The sequence below is a fragment of the Bradysia coprophila genome, unplaced genomic scaffold (assembly GCF_014529535.1).
Source record: "Bradysia coprophila strain Holo2 unplaced genomic scaffold, BU_Bcop_v1 contig_232, whole genome shotgun sequence".
Taxonomy (NCBI): Eukaryota; Metazoa; Arthropoda; class Insecta; order Diptera; family Sciaridae; genus Bradysia; species Bradysia coprophila.
The window spans coordinates 4,331,020-4,348,605 of NW_023503493.1; the positions used below are offsets into that span (position 1 = coordinate 4,331,020).

The 17,586-nt window shown below is 37.9% G+C and overlaps 2 protein-coding genes across 3 annotated transcripts; one reads left to right on the top strand and one right to left on the bottom strand.

Moving 5' to 3' along the window:
- Positions 1-2,217: 2,217 nt before the first annotated feature.
- Positions 2,218-3,659, bottom strand: LOC119076000 (non-homologous end-joining factor 1-like). The gene is made up of 5 exons (XM_037182573.1): positions 3,408-3,659; positions 3,128-3,316; positions 2,928-3,066; positions 2,631-2,859; positions 2,218-2,505 (listed from the first exon to the last, which is right to left on the bottom strand). The coding sequence occupies exons 1-5, from the start codon at positions 3,561-3,563 to the stop codon at positions 2,319-2,321; spliced, it is 900 nt and encodes a 299-aa protein (XP_037038468.1). The 5' UTR covers positions 3,564-3,659; the 3' UTR covers positions 2,218-2,318.
- A 2,002-nt stretch (positions 3,660-5,661) lies between these two features.
- On the top strand, positions 5,662-16,327 carry LOC119075999 (zinc finger protein 84-like). 2 transcript variants are annotated; one of them, XM_037182571.1, is made up of 7 exons: positions 5,662-5,924; positions 5,993-6,738; positions 6,814-6,915; positions 6,987-7,168; positions 15,759-15,862; positions 15,931-16,029; positions 16,098-16,327. In XM_037182571.1, exons 1-7 carry the CDS (start codon positions 5,790-5,792, stop codon positions 16,191-16,193), a joined length of 1,464 nt encoding a protein of 487 aa, XP_037038466.1. In that variant the 5' UTR covers positions 5,662-5,789; the 3' UTR covers positions 16,194-16,327. The 2 variants fall into 2 exon arrangements, with proteins under 2 accessions (XP_037038466.1, XP_037038467.1); XM_037182572.1 differs by lacking the exons at positions 15,759-15,862; positions 15,931-16,029; positions 16,098-16,327 and adding exons at positions 13,351-13,553; positions 13,634-13,797.
- Positions 16,328-17,586: the final 1,259 nt, after the last annotated feature.

Here is a 17,586-nt window from a genome sequence, read left to right on the forward strand (position 1 = left end):
CCTTATACATTGCCCATCCTCGAACTTAACCTCAGAAATCCCATTCTTCTACGTTTTTAATAACATTTTATATAATATCACCACAACACATTAAATTATCATTATCACAATATCAATTATCAGCACTGTATTATCAATTACAATTATCAGTTACAATTATCAATTACAATTATCAATAAAATCATGTTTTTCTGGAATAGTTTCCAGAACCTTATCCCAACATGGCTCATCTTCGAACTTAACCTCAGGAATTTCATTCCTCGTCGATTAAAAAAAAAATCATCAAAATCGGTTAAGAATTACTCAAGTTATCGTCGTGACAAAAAAAAATGATTACAAACAATTACGGTTTTGATAATTTTTCATTCACTGTATGGTTACTAACATTTTAGGGTATTTTCTGGCATAAGACCCTTGACTTTCAGTCAAGGGAATAACTCAGCGATCCGGGCAAGCTATGGCTCGTTTGAATAGTTTATCAATTCATTTTCAGAGTGAACACGTGAAAAGTAATAGCATGTCAGGAGTCGTGAAAACAGCTTTTCCGTGATAGCTTGAGAAAGAAATGTTTCTAAATGTTGTAGGAATATTGGCCTTTGGCAGACCTTCATAAAGCGTGAGCATAATCATCGGTAACGGCCGCCACCCGTTCTAGACTTATATGTTAAATGTTTGGACATTTGGACACAGTTTTGGCGATATCACTCTTAACTGACTGTCACACTCGAACATTTTGTTAAGAAATTGAATCATTGATGAAATAATTTCTTGGCGAAACTGAGAGAAATCTTCACTGAAATTTCCTTCGGAAAGCACATCTAGTCCTTTCATTAGAGTTTTTTTACAGTGAACGACATCTCAAATGTCTCACTGTCATTTTTTTCAGAGAATGTCATTGTGAATTTGCAATGACAGATGACACAATAAAATTCTCAGAAAAATTTGACAGTGAGACATTTGAGATGTCGTTCACTGTAATGAAAATGTGTAATTAATTACACATTTTTTGTGCAAACACAAACATGTGTAAGATTACACACTTTTTGAAAGTTTTTACACACAATGTGTAAATTACACGCTTAAAAATCAGGGATACCGGTATCCCGACTCAGAAAGTGCGGATTTTCCTTTTACAAAACGTTGGGATACCTGCATTGCTACTGAGACGTTGCGAGATTCCTACCAGCAAGAAATTCCGTATGGGCACGAAATTCAACTATTAAAGCATACGGCGCGAAATTCCTAGCAGCCCAAAATTTCATGATTCCTCAATAATCTCCGTCATCCTAACTTATTATCCTGATGGGATATGGTCAGGAACAGGGTTGGAAGTGAAACATGTTTCTTTTTTGGGTTTCTTGAAAGAACTACATTTGTCAAGTTAAATAAGGAAGAATTACAGCCCAGTATAGTCCTGACCTCTTTCTTCAGCTCCCAATTATAAAACTCAAAGTTTTAAAGGTCGTGTTGGATTTCCCTTGGTAAATCTAGGATTATTGACCTGGTAGTGTACTAGTTCCTAAAATTCAATCACTCCACATGGTCTAGCATTTTCCCAGTTCTATAACTTTGGGATAACTCAGTTTTTTTGGATTCTCTTTTGTACTAAATGGATAATTAAGATAGCAGTTGGTTGGTTCCTAAAACTGCATCATTTCTCATGGTTCAGTATCCTCACGGATCAAGAACTTCAGCATTCTCCGAGATCTCAAAACCTTTGAGGGCGTTCTTTTCATTTTATGAAACTTTGAGGTAATACATGACAACACACTGCCCACTATCTTCTAGAAGAACAAGGATCTTTCACTACGCAATTGTGTTTTGTATGAAGTGGAACATCTGCTAATAGGTTTGTTCCAAGTAACTGTAAACAAGAATGTTGACTGGCCGAACGAACCATAGAGTATAGCTCTATGGAACGAACATGATTTTATCCATGTCCATCTCTTTGGATGAAATTTGACAATTCGTATGGCCTTGGAACAGACCTCCATCGTTTGAGAAAATTTTTGATTTAACGGACCTGTGTAGCAGTTCAGCGTCACAATTTAGGTTGTGTGTAATGCATGATTTCCACTCACAAAAAACATTCCGTTTTGCCTCCGTTTAGCTAAGCCTCTTTTCTATTGGTTAAAGTGTAAACGGAGAGAAAACGGAATGGTTTTGTGTAAGTGGAAATCAAGAATTATTCAACGAACGAAGGAAACGAAGGAAAGGTCATGGTTCAAAAAATTTCTTTTTATTTCGTATCACAAATTGCACTCACAACTCAAAAGTTGCAGCATAGAAAGCCGACACCCCCCATATCATTCGATCATTTATAAATTCAATTTCGATCTTAATTTCCGTTTCGGAGCCTCTTTGCGTTGCATGGAATCTACAATTGCATCTGTTCGAATGTCATCAGACTTGACATTCCCGTTCTGCTCCATTTCGTCATCGGAAATCAGCAGTTCACACGAACTTTCGTACTGAATCTTGCACTCCCGTTTAGTCTGGAATTTCCTGTGAACCAGAGAAGAATATGGTTAAAGCTCTCTCAGAAATGAAACTGCCACGTAAATTCATTTGTTGTCAAGGCAACGATGGCTGGAATTTGCCGAGGCGTGTCAACGCAATAGAGTACCCACCTCATGGCGTTCTCTTCCTTCTTCTTCTGATGTTTGAAAATTTTTGACGGACTCGGTTTTTCCGGTACGTTAGCCGTGGCTGCACTGCTGCCTTTGATTAGATCACTGTAATTGCACATCGTTTTGATTGTATTGGTATTGTTGTCGCCGGCGAACAAACTCGAATCGGACATCAGTTCAAATTTTCCATCAAATTCAGATTTGAGGAACGGTTGAGTTGCCAGTTGTCCTGAAATTTCGATTACACCGGTCAGAATTTCACAAATCCCTTCGCTGGTACCACCATCCGCAACTCACTTCGGGCTAACACAGCTCCCTCAATCTTGTATTGAGCGATTTCTGCGTCTTTTCGTTTGATGACTTCGAACAATTCAGTTCGCTGGTCCTGCACGTTCAGTAGACTGACTAGCAATTTTCTGGTAATTTCTTCGTAGAACTGAAACGGGCATTTGGATAAGTTATGTCAGTTCCTCGTTGATCTCACACAGATGACTTACCACATCGGCACCGCTTTTCGTTAATTTCCATTGAAAGTGAAACGGAACGGCACTGATGTAATGTTTTGTCTTGAGCATCAGTTCCGTACCGTTCGTGCTGGTGCATGTTTGGTAATGTTTGGCTGGCGAAAAGATCGTCCGTTCCACTGCGCTTTCTTTTTCGGTGACGTTCATGATCGGATTTTCGTCCTGGTAAATGCGAACAAATTGGGAAATGTAAACCATTGTGCAAGACGGTAGATCGACTTAGACCACCTGACTCTTTCAAACGAAAACTTACTTTGGCCCTTTTAAGAATTGCCTGCCATTCAACTTTCTCATTCCACAATTCCTTCAGATTGGTCAAATTGAACTGGAAATTGTCATTAGACCGATTGATGATAGAAACCAGAAACGTTTCGTTTCTGCCATCAACGATAATCGGTTGCCAGTCCATTTTTATTGCACGGATTTGTGTAATTCACAGATTTGTTTATAAACGAGAGAAATACAGAAATCTGTTTCCACTGTTTTGACATCGAAGTGACAGTTGGAGTTTCGCGCGCTCACTTAAATTTTGTCCTTTTCGCTGCATCAAGTATTGTAACACCAGCCATGGATTTTTGAAAACTCTCAATAATAACAGTTATTTATGGAGCGAACACACGAAGTTCAGGGACAAGTTTGAAGTGTCATTCCACAGAGAGAAATATTTTTACTTACGCATGGTAAGAACTGCATAAGAAAAGAGCATGTTTTCAGTTGTTGATCACCTCCCACTAACCACATCAATGAAAGTGTAAAACAGGTATGGTCGATCGTTCGCCCGGAGGACATAAAAATTTGATTTACGCACTCATTTTCATATTATTTTGACATAATTTATGAATGCGTTTAAGGTGAATTTGCTGATCGGCCATACCTGTTCTGTACTTTCATTGAACCACACAACCATCGAGGAAAGACATATCTGTTGTGGACGGTATATTTTAGGCAACTTGGCGCCGAATGAAGTGAGGGCGACAAGCAAAAGTGCCTAAATTAAACAGTCCACAACAGATGCGTATACAACTTCTCATGTTGAAGGCTTAAATTACGAGAAAAATTCCTAAATTTATGGCCAGGGTGAAATTTTAGGCCTTCCGTTTTTGCCAGGGTCCTCCAATCGCTCACTTCAATCATACAAGGTTCTGAAAGACTAGGTTAAAGCACTCATGGTCAAAACAAACGAGGCATTGAAAACGTGTTTTGGTCCTGTTTTTCATGACGAAATTTTTTTTAGGGTGTGTCGATTTCAATTTTTTTTAGTCATTCCTGGTTCCGCCCTACTTGGATTATGGGTCCGAACCAAAAAAAATCTACAGATGCTTTTGCAGAGTTTTCACTCTGTACGGCATCTAGAGGGTCTACTAGAACATACAAAAATTAAAAAAAGTTAAAAAAATGTTTTACCGTCATTTTGGTGTAGCACCAAGTTTCACCGAGGTGGAATTTTCAAGAATTTTGTATGTGAAAAAATCATATCTTCTGAGTAAATTTTATTCAAGCTATTGTTGTGATAGCTCATTTTGAAGGGTTTTCAATAGCGAATCTAGCAAGCGTACACTTTCGATAGGTAAATCTAAAAATTTATTGGTTTCGCTGTTGGAAGGCTCAAAAACAGGGCATCTCGTGTAGCTCGAAAATTTTTGAAAAAGTGACGGTGCAAGCTTATATTGACTTTAAAAAAAAAAAAAAAATTGCTGATTATCATGGTGTTAAGTAATCTCGCGCCGCGTCATTCACAATAATTCACAAAGTGACATCTTCCTTATACAAAATGTGTCAAAATGTGAATAATTGTGAATGACGCGGCGCGAGATTCCTAGCAACCATTATCATTGCTAGTGCGAGGGTGAATCGCGGTAGGGCGGAACCAGGAATGACTAAAAAAAATTGAAATCGACACACCCTAGTACTGAGTTATCAATTTCAGTGTCACCCGTCGTGGCTGTTTTAACATGTTCTTTCAGAACCTTGATTTAAACATGTTTTGTTAAATAGTGATTAGATGTCAGAGTTTGTTAAATGCTTTCAACACAGATTCTGTGAAATTGCCTTAAAAACTTTCATAAACCTAGATGCTGCCAAGGTTCTGAAAGAACAGGTTAAGACACTCACGAAAGCGGGTGAATCATAAATTTTAACAAAACTTAACGAAAAAAAAATATTTTTTATCAAGTTGACATTCCACACAATCTGTAAAAGTGTTTAACAAAGCTTGTCTAAATTGTCAAAATTTGTGCTTCGTGATCAACTCAGAAGTGCGTTAACCTGTTCTTTCAGAACCTTGGGTAGTGCAACATGGAAATTGTGGTTCCGCCCCATCGTGAACAACTCAGAGATGTACTTGCTTTCTTATCGACATAAAAAAAAAATCGCCGGAACCAACCATTTGATGGAACCTTTCAGCAATTTCAAAAATTGCCGCCAAACGATTGACACATTATCCCGCGATTTAACTGTCAAAACAATTATAGTGAGCGACTCCGCCGCGACTCTTTTTCCATCACGCATCAGTGAAACGATTGAAACGGACCCTGTCGCCTCAAGTGAACATCATTGCTGAAATTTTGGCGTTGTTGCCTATCGTCTAAAATTTCTAACCCTTTTTGATGTGATAAATGCAAAAGTGTTAACCGAAATGAATGTTATCGAGGACAACACCTGTCGGCTGTGTTTTTCCGCCTCCGAAAATAATGTGAACATATTTTCTGCGAAGGAATCAGACGGCTTGACAGCCATTGGACGAATGATTGTTGATTGCTTGCTGTCAGAGGTAATTTTTTTTTTGTTTTTTGTTTCCTTCGAATCAAAACATTTGAATTTCAATCGAATCGAATTTAGTTGGAACCGAATACCGGCTACCCGGAAATGGTGTGCCATCTCTGCCAGTTGCAGCTGAATGTTTTTTACGAGTTCAAAAAGAAAGTTTTCCAGAACCAAGAGAAATTCACAGCAATTTTACGCAAACAGAAGCCGTCAAAGCCTGGGCCACTGAGCAAGAAAAGTCCACAGAAGAATGCCGACGATGACAGCAAAAAGAAGCGTTTGACACGATCGTCGGTTAAGGTCGAAAATACATCGCAAACGCTTGATAATTTCGAATCGGTTGAACCGCAAACAGTCGACAAACATATCCCATCGCCGAACAATTTGAAGCGGATAAATGTCGGCGTCAGCGATGAACCGGACATCAAATTCATCAAATTGGAAACGGACGAATTGGATCTGGACGACGATTGTAATCTGTTCAAAGAGGACGGCACCGATGACGACGAAACGGAACAGTATCTGGAGGAACAGTATCTGGACAATTATTCGGAAATCGATGAAAATACCGAAGTGGAGTACGTGTACGAAGACGAAGTGGACGATGAGAATTGCAACAGTTTCCGGGAGGAATATTCGAAGGTCGACGATGGCGGCACGGGACGGACGATGAAAAAAGTGCGAAAACCGAAAACGCCCAAAGTGAAAAAGTTCATCACCGAACGGGTTCTGGATGCGGATACCATGAAGGAATACGATGCCGTCAAGTGTCTCAATTGTAACGAATATTTTGAGACGATGGACAAGTTCACCACGCACCAGTAAGTGGCATTCATCTACTAACACATCGATTAAGTCAAATCTTATTTCAAAAAAAAAAATCTTTTCACTTGCAGCAAAGCCTGTGACAAGGCTCCGTGTACAGTATGCGGAAAGATGCTTAGTTCGAGTGGTATGGATCTTCATATGAGGCAGCATGATTCGGAAAAACCTTATATGTAAGTCCTGACTGACCAGTCGCTTGGTTCCGTTGCTATATGCGCACACTCATTCCCCTCCTCTTATGCAGATGTTCAATTTGCAACAAGGGATTCACAACGGCTCAACAGTGTTCCGATCATGAGTTCAGGCATAAAAATCAACGGCCATTTGAGTGTCACATTTGCGACAAAACATTCAAAATGAAGTGCGACCTTCGAACGCATATCATGTGCCACCAGGACATTCGGAAACATGCCTGTCCCATATGTGGTGAGTGCGATCCACCGAAGACGAAAATTTTATTTTTTTTAATCCGAATTTCCGTTGCTCGCTCACGTTTTGTTTACCGTTTTGTGAAGAGAGAAAACAACAAAATTTATCCCAAAGTGAGGTCAATATCGGCAATAACACTTCGATCGTCGATAGTTTTCGGAAAATTCCCTTCTTTTTCCCAAGTTTGTTTCTCAGCAGTCAGTTTTGATTATTTGAAAATAAATTTGAGCGACCCAGGCTCGCAATTGTTCTGAGCAAAAGCTGTTAGTCCATTGACGATTATCAAATTATTAGTCTCCAATTGACGATCCCGGATCTGTAGATCATTGGAAGAGCGAAAATTTGTTGAAGGAAGCTCGGCTGATTCCCTCTTAACGTTTCGGCTATTCGTCTGATATCGACTGTAACTACAGCAACAACAGCTACGGTTAATGTGGTGAATTTCACTGAAAAATCGACGACACTAGAAACGATGACTCTTCTGAACGGCGGGTTACTGAAACAGTGAGCCGTCGTCAATCCTTCAAGAACTCACATTTTCTTCAGGAAATCGCCGTTTCCCTCGCCGTTTCCTAACATTTGTAGAAGAGAATATCGCTTGTACGAAAATTTAAAAAGACGAGTAGAAATGATCCCAACAAAAATCTCTTCGAGAAAAGTGTGACGCAGTCTTTGAAATACAATTTCTAAAATAAATGACATCGCTAGAGTTGACGCTTTCAGCTTCGTTACGCAAAAATTAAATTTTACACCCAATTTTAGTTCAAACAAGCTGGCTTAGTTTTCGTCATCATCTGCCAAATAATTTTTACCAAAAGAAAATTTGACTGGAAACAACCAAAATTCGAAAATTTAGCGAAAATCGAAAATTTGACTAAATTCTAAAATTTGACGAAATTCGAAAATTTGACGAATTTTAACGAAAATCGAAAATTTGACGAAAATCGAAAATTTGACGAAATTCGAAAATTTGACGAATTTTAACGAAAATCGAAAATTTGACGAAATTCGAAAATTTGACGAATTTTAACGAAAATCGAAAATTTGACGAAATTCGAAAATTTGACGAAATTCGAAAATTTGACGAAATTCGAAAATTCGACGAAATTCGAAAATTTGACGAAAATCGAAAATTTGACGAAAATCGAAAATTTGACGAAATTCGAAAATTTGACGAAATTTAACGAAAATCGAAAATTTGACGAAATTCGAAAATTTGACGATGAAAGTAATTCTCTATCTGCCACCATTCAAGAAATACCTCCAAAACCCCAATTGACTCACCCATTTCCAACTTTCGACATTTTTCACATATGCCCCTCTGTTCTACTCGTAAAACTCTGAGTCGCTTTCAGCTTCGTTACGCAAAAATTAAATTTTACACCCAATTTTAGTTCAAACAAGCTGGCTTAGTTTTCGTCATCATCTGCCAAATAATTTTTACCAAAAGAAAATTTGACTGGAAACAACCAAAATTCGAAAATTTAGCGAAAATCGAAAATTTGACTAAATTCTAAAATTTGACGAAATTCGAAAATTTGACGAATTTTAACGAAAATCGAAAATTTGACGAAAATCGAAAATTTGACGAAATTCGAAAATTTGACGAATTTTAACGAAAATCGAAAATTTGACGAAATTCGAAAATTTGACGAATTTTAACGAAAATCGAAAATTTGACGAAATTCGAAAATTTGACGAAATTCGAAAATTCGACGAAATTCGAAAATTTGACGAAAATCGAAAATTTGACGAAAATCGAAAATTTGACGAAATTCGAAAATTTGACGAAATTTAACGAAAATCGAAAATTTGACGAAATTCGAAAATTTGACGAAGAAAGTAATTCTCTATCTGCCACCATTCAAGAAATATCTCTAAAACCCCAATTGACCCACCCATTTCCAACTTTCGACATTTTTCACAAATGCCCTTCTTTTCTACTCGTAAAACTCTGAGACTTTGCCGAAGAAAGTAACTCTCTATCTGCCACCATTCAAGAAATACCTCTAAAAACATAATTGACCCACCCATTTCCAACTTTCGACATTTTTCACATATGCCCCTCTGTTCTACTCGTAAAACTCTGAGACTTTGCCGATGAAAGTAACTCTCGATCTTTCATAATCGCAAAAATATTAGTCCTTTCATCCTACGCTCGAGTAGCTCAAAATTTGGTCACTCTAATCACTCTAGCTCAAACGAATCTGCCCCGATTTTTTTAAATTATTTTTTTGTTCGAATCGTGTTACGAATACCTTTCATTTGATGGGTCGCACGCCTCTGTAGGTTTCAATACAGCTAAGCTACAGCCGAAAACGCGTTCCCGACCTTCGAAAACCACACTCAGAAACCACTTCGAGGCCAATAAAACAAAATTCTGGTTTTTCCTGGGGTAATGGCGTATCACATTTTCATTTTTATGCCCACCCTGAGGTTCCTGCAAAATTTCATGGAGATTGGCTGACTAGTTTCCGAGATCGACCGTCGATAGATAGATAGATAGATAGAAACATACAGACTAAGTTGAAAGATTTTTATTGTTTGGGAAAAGTCAATTTGGTGTATTTTGTATGAAAAGTGACCAATTTCAAAACGATGTATCTCCGGCAATTTTACAGCTACATAGTCGAGTGATAGCTCGTTTTGCTCGTATTTGAAGCGCAAATAAGATAGAATAGGAGGTGGTGATACAGGCCAAAGGAAAGAAACTTAAATTCTCGCCTATATATAGTTGCCGCGTCTCAAAAAAATTGATGACTTCCTGAAGAAAATGTGAGTTCATGAAGAATCGTCGACTATTCACCTCTTCTTCAAGAACTAGCCAGTTCTATATAAAGTCGTCGTTTCTAGTGTGGTCGATTTTTCAGTACAATATGTGGTGAAAACTGAATGGTTAAACAGTTGAAGTAAAAGATTTTAGTATCTATCGCACCGATCTAATTTGAACAACAGATTTTAATGATTACATCGCGATACGCTTAGTTTCTTTATTTACCATTATCCGTCAAAGGCCTTCCAGCCTTTTAAATTACGCTTGCCGTTCCAAACAGGTTAATGAAAATTAGAATTCCGATTAGATGCCAACAAAAACCGTTCTTTTTTTAATAGTGGGCCATGTCTTACATATTGATCGGATGAACAACTTGCGATTTTGGATTCATTTAAAAGAGCTGTGAATTACGGAGTACGACGCTCCATTACAGACAATCTTTCAAAATACTCGAATTTTCGGTCATGCCGAATAGGCCAAATCGTTTTTTTAGACCTCCATTAACGGAATACTAATCTTCTATCGAACTTTATGAGAAGTCAGATCTCCTCTACGCGGACTCACTCCATGTAACCTACACGGAAAAAACGGAAAATGTCAATGTACGTCTGATTCGATCACGATTTACGTGTGAGTCGCAAAGACTACATCTCCTACGTAGTATGTACATCGAAGTCGTGAAATTTTACGTCTAAATCGTACAATAAACGACTGAGTGAACCATTGGTTTTGTACATTGTAGTTGAGTGAGGACAAAACCAATGGTTCACCCAGCCGTTTATTGTACGATGTAGACGTAGAATTTTACGACTTCGATGTACATAATACGTACGAGACGTAGCATTTGCGACCCACACGTAAAACGAGATCGACTCAAACGTACATCGAAATTTTGTGTTTTTTCGGTGTAGTACGTTTACCGTTTGATTGCAGCCCAGTGAAACCTTAAATATTTCTGCCTCGGGATGGGAAATTCCACTGTTGGAAACCAAATGCCCCATCAAATCCCTTGACAAGAGAAAATTACTTGCGAAAATGGAATCTGATTTCGATAACGAACAATATTTCGAAAGAGAGTGACGCCGATACCATACAAGCAATTTTGCATAGATGGGATCGACGAAAAATTGTTCTAATTACGGCGTGCCTCCTAAATGCACCAATTTACACAGGTTGAATTGAAAAAATTCAATTTTTCCGAAACGGACACTCGGTAACTATTTTACGGAGGCCAAATGCTTTAACAACCAGCATCTAAGCTCTCACGAGTTGTTTTCGGCTCTAAAGTTAAATTTATTGCGAAAATATTCACCGAGGAGGAAACTACGCGCGCAAATAATACTGGAATATGTGCTATTCGCTATAGATTAAGATTGGCTCGGATAGTATGTGTTTACTATACGTAGATGGAAGCGCGGGGTTTTTGAAATTTAGTTTTTTCATGTTGCAGTGTCAACATACTGTCCATGGTCTTCAATTTGTAGAAGATCCTTTTTCTTGAAACAATCTGCGTAACCTCCTCTTGGTCTGTTCCAAGGTTATTTGAGCTGTCCACAGAGGCACAACCTAAAAATTATTGTTGACAAATTGTTCGCAAAAGCGTTTAGGTTATGTTTCTGTGTATGCTCTCGTTCGTTTTCGGCTTGTCAAAAATCGTACTTACCGTTGGATGGAACAAACCAATACGCTCTCTAGCAAACAAACTCTCAGTTCTCTCTGTCAAATTCACAACTTATTTCTTTGGATTCTACATTTTGATTGACTACGCTGTAATGCACATGTAAACTCCAAAGGCTGTACTTGATTCTTTCACCACCTTAATAAAAGTAGTTTGTTTGCTAGAGAGGGTATTGAACAAACCAATAAAAAACTTGAATTCGACAACTTGTCACTTGACACTTGTCGAACGGATACTACAAGAACAAATTCCAGAGTTTGCTCGCGTTGTTTCCACCTTGATATTCCCTTGGCAGAGTAATTATGTGTAGTAATCAAAAACTGTCATTTTAACCATCACTTCGCCCTTTTTTTTTGATATTTCGATCTTGGTGGCTGTACTGCCTCAACTTTGGTTAAATTCAATTTTTTCCACTAAATCATTGTTATTGGCTGCCCCATTCGAAAGTTGCCCCCTTTATGAAAATGATTCGAAAATCTAGTTCCTAAAGTCGTTTGACTGACAGAGTCAATGACTGATCTAATTACTCAAAATTTCAGTAATCATTTTATTAAACTGTCAAATGTTTCTGCCTTAACCAAAACAAATGCCTAGACAAAAAACGAAACTTTGATGGTATGCATGTCAGTACCAGAAATCATACAATTAAAAAAAAAACGTGTTAGCAACAAGATTTTATGTACAGCAGCCAGAGAAATGTTAAGTTGGTACGTATGTGGCGAGATAGAAGTAACATGTGAATGACAGCTGGTACCTATGAGAGAGAATTTAACCAATTTTGTATGAAATTCTCTCGCAAGCGTTTCTCGCATTCTCTCCCATATGTGCCAGCTGTCATTCACGTGTTCCTTCCATCTTGCAACATCCGTACCCATTTAACATTTCTCTGACAGCAGTGGGATCCTAATTTTTTACAAACGTCAATTTTCGCACTAATGCACAAATATATATTAAAATCCATTTCCTTTACCAAGTAGGGAAAATGGACTTTCCGTCCCTATGGAAAAGTCTTTCCCTCCTTCGTAAAGGAAAACGTCATACTACCCTCGGGAAATAATTTGATATTTCGTATCACGATGAGTAAAAGTACCTCGGACACGAGGACATGTGGGATATATTCCTCGCCCTCTGCTCGAAATAGAAACTTTCCACACTCCTCAACAAAAAAAGGTCCAGCAGGACAGTATTGTAATATTTGTGATCTGCTGAAACTCAGTCTCGGTTTTTGATTATTTTGGGAAATAACATTTCACTAAGACAAAAAATAGTGAATTGGCTAGATTTAATCAGATGACGCTTATGGTTGCATTCTCGGTCAACTGCGATGCTAGCCTTAATACATCGTTTTTGTGTACTCAAAAAAATTTCATTCCAAAAATGGTTGGGATGAAATAATTTTGCAAACTTTGTGTCTGAGTAACATTTCTCTGCTGCATGTAAAGAATGGGATTTGGTTGTGGCTAATTGCCGTTGTATTTTGCACAATCTGTCTACTGCTTATTCCTCACGCGTTTTTTGGTCTTTACGTTCGACGACGTAGAACTGTTCGGATCAGACCTTCCTTCAAATATCGCGTTTACACTTTGTCGCTATCCCATCTGTGATAGGCGCGTCCGTACTCAAGTTACTTCTGTGCATAAACCCACTTGAAAATATTGAACCGAAAAAATATTTTTACCAAAAAAAAATCGAATTTTTAATTCTTCACTTTTCTATCATCCTTTCAAGGGAAACGATTCCGAATGCGTTCGCACGTTACGGCCCATTTAGAAACGCACAATGAGAATAACGTATTCGAGTGCACTGAATGCGGCCTCATGCTCAAAACGAGTAGCTCTCTCAAGGGACACGTTAGCCAAATGCATTCAACGACCTATAAACACAATTGTCCTGAGTGTTCGCGTGGGTTTGCCAAGTTGGATCGATATAAGGTAAACGAATTGAGATTATTCATTTGATCACAAGACGGTCGGTCGATAATGCAAAAACTTTTTTTTTTTTTCAATTTTAGCGACACATGAAAACGCATGAAAAGAAACGCATACCCAAAACTCCGCCTTCTATTGCGGTCGGACTCGTTTCCCAATAGTTATTAAAAGGATTTTTTTTTTAATTTTTAAAAGAATTTTTGTTTTTCGATTTAGTTGCGTGTTATCACTATAAGAATTTCAATTATAAACAATTCATTGAACTGACCAGTCGCTGTGACGATTTTTATTTTTTGGGGGCTTCATGGGGTTACTTATCCATTCTATCCATCTCTATTCTATGCTTGCCGTCAGAAATAGTTATCTGTTGAAACGAGTTGAAAAGTTCTTATTTCTCCCAGAGGTGAACACAACGTTTTTCATGCGTTCATGTTGTATTTTGTCGTTGTTCTCCACGAAATGAAAACATCGATTCACCAAACATATTTCGAAAACATAAACAAAGTGACATTTCTAGTGAGAAAAGTTCAATTTTCTCCACACATGAGACAAAGTGCTTCACTTTTCTCACTGGAAATGTCATTCGAACAGTCGTGAAGAAAACGCAATTTTCTCATGGCCTATAGGGGAGATAATAAAGCAAAACGTAACACGCGCATCAGAGACTATTATTCCGTCGTAGCATTTTTCATTCTAAATCTCACTTTCCTACCCGGTATGGCCGTAATAATTATTGTTCACTAAGGAAAGAAAAATTGGAAATTTCATTTCGAGCTTTGCAGCCGCACGTCAATGGAGAAAATGAAATTTTCGACCTTTTTCCTCAGGTCAACACAACGTTTTTTCACAACAAAGGCACCCGAAGTTTCAGCTGAGGTAAGAAAATGACTATTTTCTCGCCTGTGTTGTAAACAACAATTGTTTACCTTGGGGTGACAACAGGAAATTCAACAGATTTCGCGGCCAGAGTGAAGGGAGCTGCGAATCGCTCAAGGTTGAATTTCCTATTTTTCCCCAGAGGTGAATTTAAGGTGACGGGACATTTGTACACGGTCGATATTGTCACGAATGATATTATCGTTCAAAAAATGTTCAGTTCACCCATTATATCGTCTAAAATGTAAAATTTTAAAACATTATTTGGACTATAATATCGTTCCTGATGATATTGACGTGTAGAAAGGTCGCCCCTCACAGTTCGGGTGAGAAATTTTTTATTTTCTTACCGGTGAAGGTGAGAATACAAAAACTTTCATCAGTGACATTGTCAACAAAACAAATCAATAGCGCAGTGGGTAAGTCGAGACTTCACATTGAATTGCCAGTTGTGGGTTTGAAACTCAACCGCAACACAAATAATTCGTTTCATCAGGTTGTTGTCCACAATAATGTCATCTGATTGAATCGGTTATTAGGTTGCGCCTTGGATTTAGTACCGATAATGTCTCTTTGGGTTGCATGTTCGTTTGTAATGTCATTCAGTCAGATGGGCGAAAAAGTCCGTTGACGATGTGTGTTGTCTTTAAAACAAAACATAAAACGTCACCTTTTCACCGCACTATTCACTAAAAATGTCTTTACAGGATGACATTTTGTCTGATGACAGTTCAAACAAGAAAATTGCTACTTTCTCAACTCATGGGCAGAAAATAGAAACTTTCTCACCTGAACTGTTCAGTAGCTTTTGTGTACAAAAATGTTAAAACCAGTTGACGTTTTCGTTTCGTGAAGAAACAACAAACACATGAAATAGTTATCTGCAATAGTTACTACTTTTCCCAAGGTAAACATAACAACGGATCCCAAATGACTACTTTCTCGCCTGCATTGCAAAAAACGTTGTAGTCACCGAGAGGAGAAAGGAAATTTTCTTTTACATCTGTACAACATTGATACCAATCCAAGGTTATGTAAGAGCAGGTAAAGTCGAAGGAGTTGGTTCTAAAATTGGAACGGTTCAGAAGATTTTTTTCCATATAAAATGGGCAGAGCAGAAAATTAAATATTTTCTCACCTGTTCGGCTCTCCTGAACTGTTCGTTGTTTTGTCACATTGAAAATATATACTTCAGCTGAAAGGATCATTTTGCAAATAGAAGTGAATTGGGAATAGGAATTAGGTCGACAAACCGAGTAAACAAACGTGAGACAAGGAAAAATCTATTTTTTTTTTAACCGTTCCTTACAAACAAATAACAAAATCTTCCAGAAAAAGCATTCCGCCAATTGTCCCATCTGCGAAATCACATCGAAACACACGCCTCCGAGCATGCATATGAGTGTGAAGTCTGTGGACGAACATTTAAGACCAGGGTAAATTAACTGATTCGACTGATGATTGCATCATCCGAAAACTTTATTCTTTCCCATTTAACGGCCAGGTAACCATGCAAAATCATGTACGACAAATGCATACCGACGAGCACGAGTTCCAGTGTGATATTTGCGAGCGTGGATTCTATCGAAAGAATCGGTTAGAGGTAGGGAAATAACATGTGAAAATTCAACCATCGTCCATTGACTCTAGCGTTTCAACCATTTGTTATAGCGACATCGTCAGACACACTTTAGAACGCCAAAGAGAATTGCTGGTGACGCTGATAACGCAGACAATAAGGAGCTGCAGTTGAGTTTGGAGAGTTGATTAATCAGCAATGCAGTCGAACGATTAAGATGATTTGTTGGTTTAGCTTTGATATATATGAGTCTGAATGGATGGGTTACACTCGATGGATTTTTAAAATAAAATTAAAGAAGAAAAATTAATCAAGAAAATTCGTTTTTATTGCTTCTTGGTGGAACCCCTAATGAACGTCCTTTTCACTGTGTTTTCAAAATGAGAAACGAAAGGACAAGATACTACGCGGTGGGAATTTTTTCCCTTTGTAAATCTAGTACTTCGTGGCGAATATGAGAAATTTCAATTTTGAGGATATTTTAAGGACTACATATGCTCCCCGGCTACAGTGGACATGATTTTTCTACGTTCTTCCCAACTGTCTATCGAACAAACATAAGATAGTTTGAATTTTTTTTTAGAAATTCGAACTCTTAGGGAGCTTTAGGGTTGCGTTGATAAAGAACTTTGGAAAATTCAAATTTAGTGAGTGGTTTAAAGTAACAATAAATCCGTGACTCCACACTATTTGCCTAATGAGGCAGTCGTGTAAAATACTCAACATCGTTAAGTTTGGACGGATCAGCGATGATTCCCAGATGATTATGAAGAACTGATTCAAGAATTTCTTATGGTCAAAGATTGATTTGGCTTCGAAAAACTTCTCAATGAAGCAAAGGCATTAAAGAATGATTCGTCTACGTATAGTGGACTCTACTTACATGGTCTCAAAACGATCGACACGCAATTTTACCGAAGTCCAATCTTCCGATTAAAAAAATGCTGCCTGTCTTCACCTTTTTCATTCATTTATCAAGATGAAAACAACAGTTTCAACAAGAAATTATACTGACAAGTCTAGATATAGTAGGACGTTCGACCACTTACTATTTATAATGGTACTTGATACATTTTTTGTCGAAGTGTCTAGGGGGTGCTTCATACAACGCTCAAGGAGCAATATTTCAATTTAACCACGAGCAAGTCTAGCGAATCATTGAAATTTCAACTCATCACTATACTTGCATATTCGTCTAGTGGAAAGTCTAGGAAGCTGACAGTGGTAACCCTCTACTTCTTTTATGATTTGGCCGGAACTCAGTATCCCGATGACCCTGAATGTTGATCATCACGATCGCTTTTCTCGTCACGATCGCCATCTTCTGTTAGTTTTTTTTCTAACGTAATGCAGTGAGTCCTCTTATGTAGGATAGTTGTGATTTTGAACGCTTCAACCGACTAACTTCAAGAGCAACTGCAATAGTGGTCGTTGTGTTATTTTTTGTTAATTTTGTTTACTATTTTTCTTAGTCTCTCTTGACATGGTTAATATCATGGCCCTACGTTAGTGAAGGGCCGTGACGCAAGTCCGTTCACACCGAAAAATGTGATAAAATTTTTTTCCGCAGTTTCATAAAAG

What these genes read in the sequence shown, in the direction of transcription:
- LOC119076000 (XM_037182573.1), bottom strand. Translation starts at nt 3,563, where the DNA reads ATGGACTGGCAACCGATTATCGTTGATGGCAGAAACGAAACGTTTCTG. An exon ending in CAATTCTTAAAAGGGCCAAA is followed by an intron (nt 3,317 to 3,407) that starts GTAAGTTTTCGT and finishes CGCATTTACCAG; the next exon opens with GACGAAAATCCGATCATGAA. An exon ending in CGAAAAGCGGTGCCGATGTG is followed by an intron (nt 3,067 to 3,127) that starts GTAAGTCATCTG and finishes TGCCCGTTTCAG; the next exon opens with TTCTACGAAGAAATTACCAG.
- LOC119075999 (XM_037182571.1), top strand. Translation starts at nt 5,790, where the DNA reads ATGAATGTTATCGAGGACAACACCTGTCGGCTGTGTTTTTCCGCCTCC. An exon ending in GACAAGTTCACCACGCACCA is followed by an intron (nt 6,739 to 6,813) that starts GTAAGTGGCATT and finishes TTTCACTTGCAG; the next exon opens with CAAAGCCTGTGACAAGGCTC. An exon ending in GATTCGGAAAAACCTTATAT is followed by an intron (nt 6,916 to 6,986) that starts GTAAGTCCTGAC and finishes CCTCTTATGCAG; the next exon opens with ATGTTCAATTTGCAACAAGG.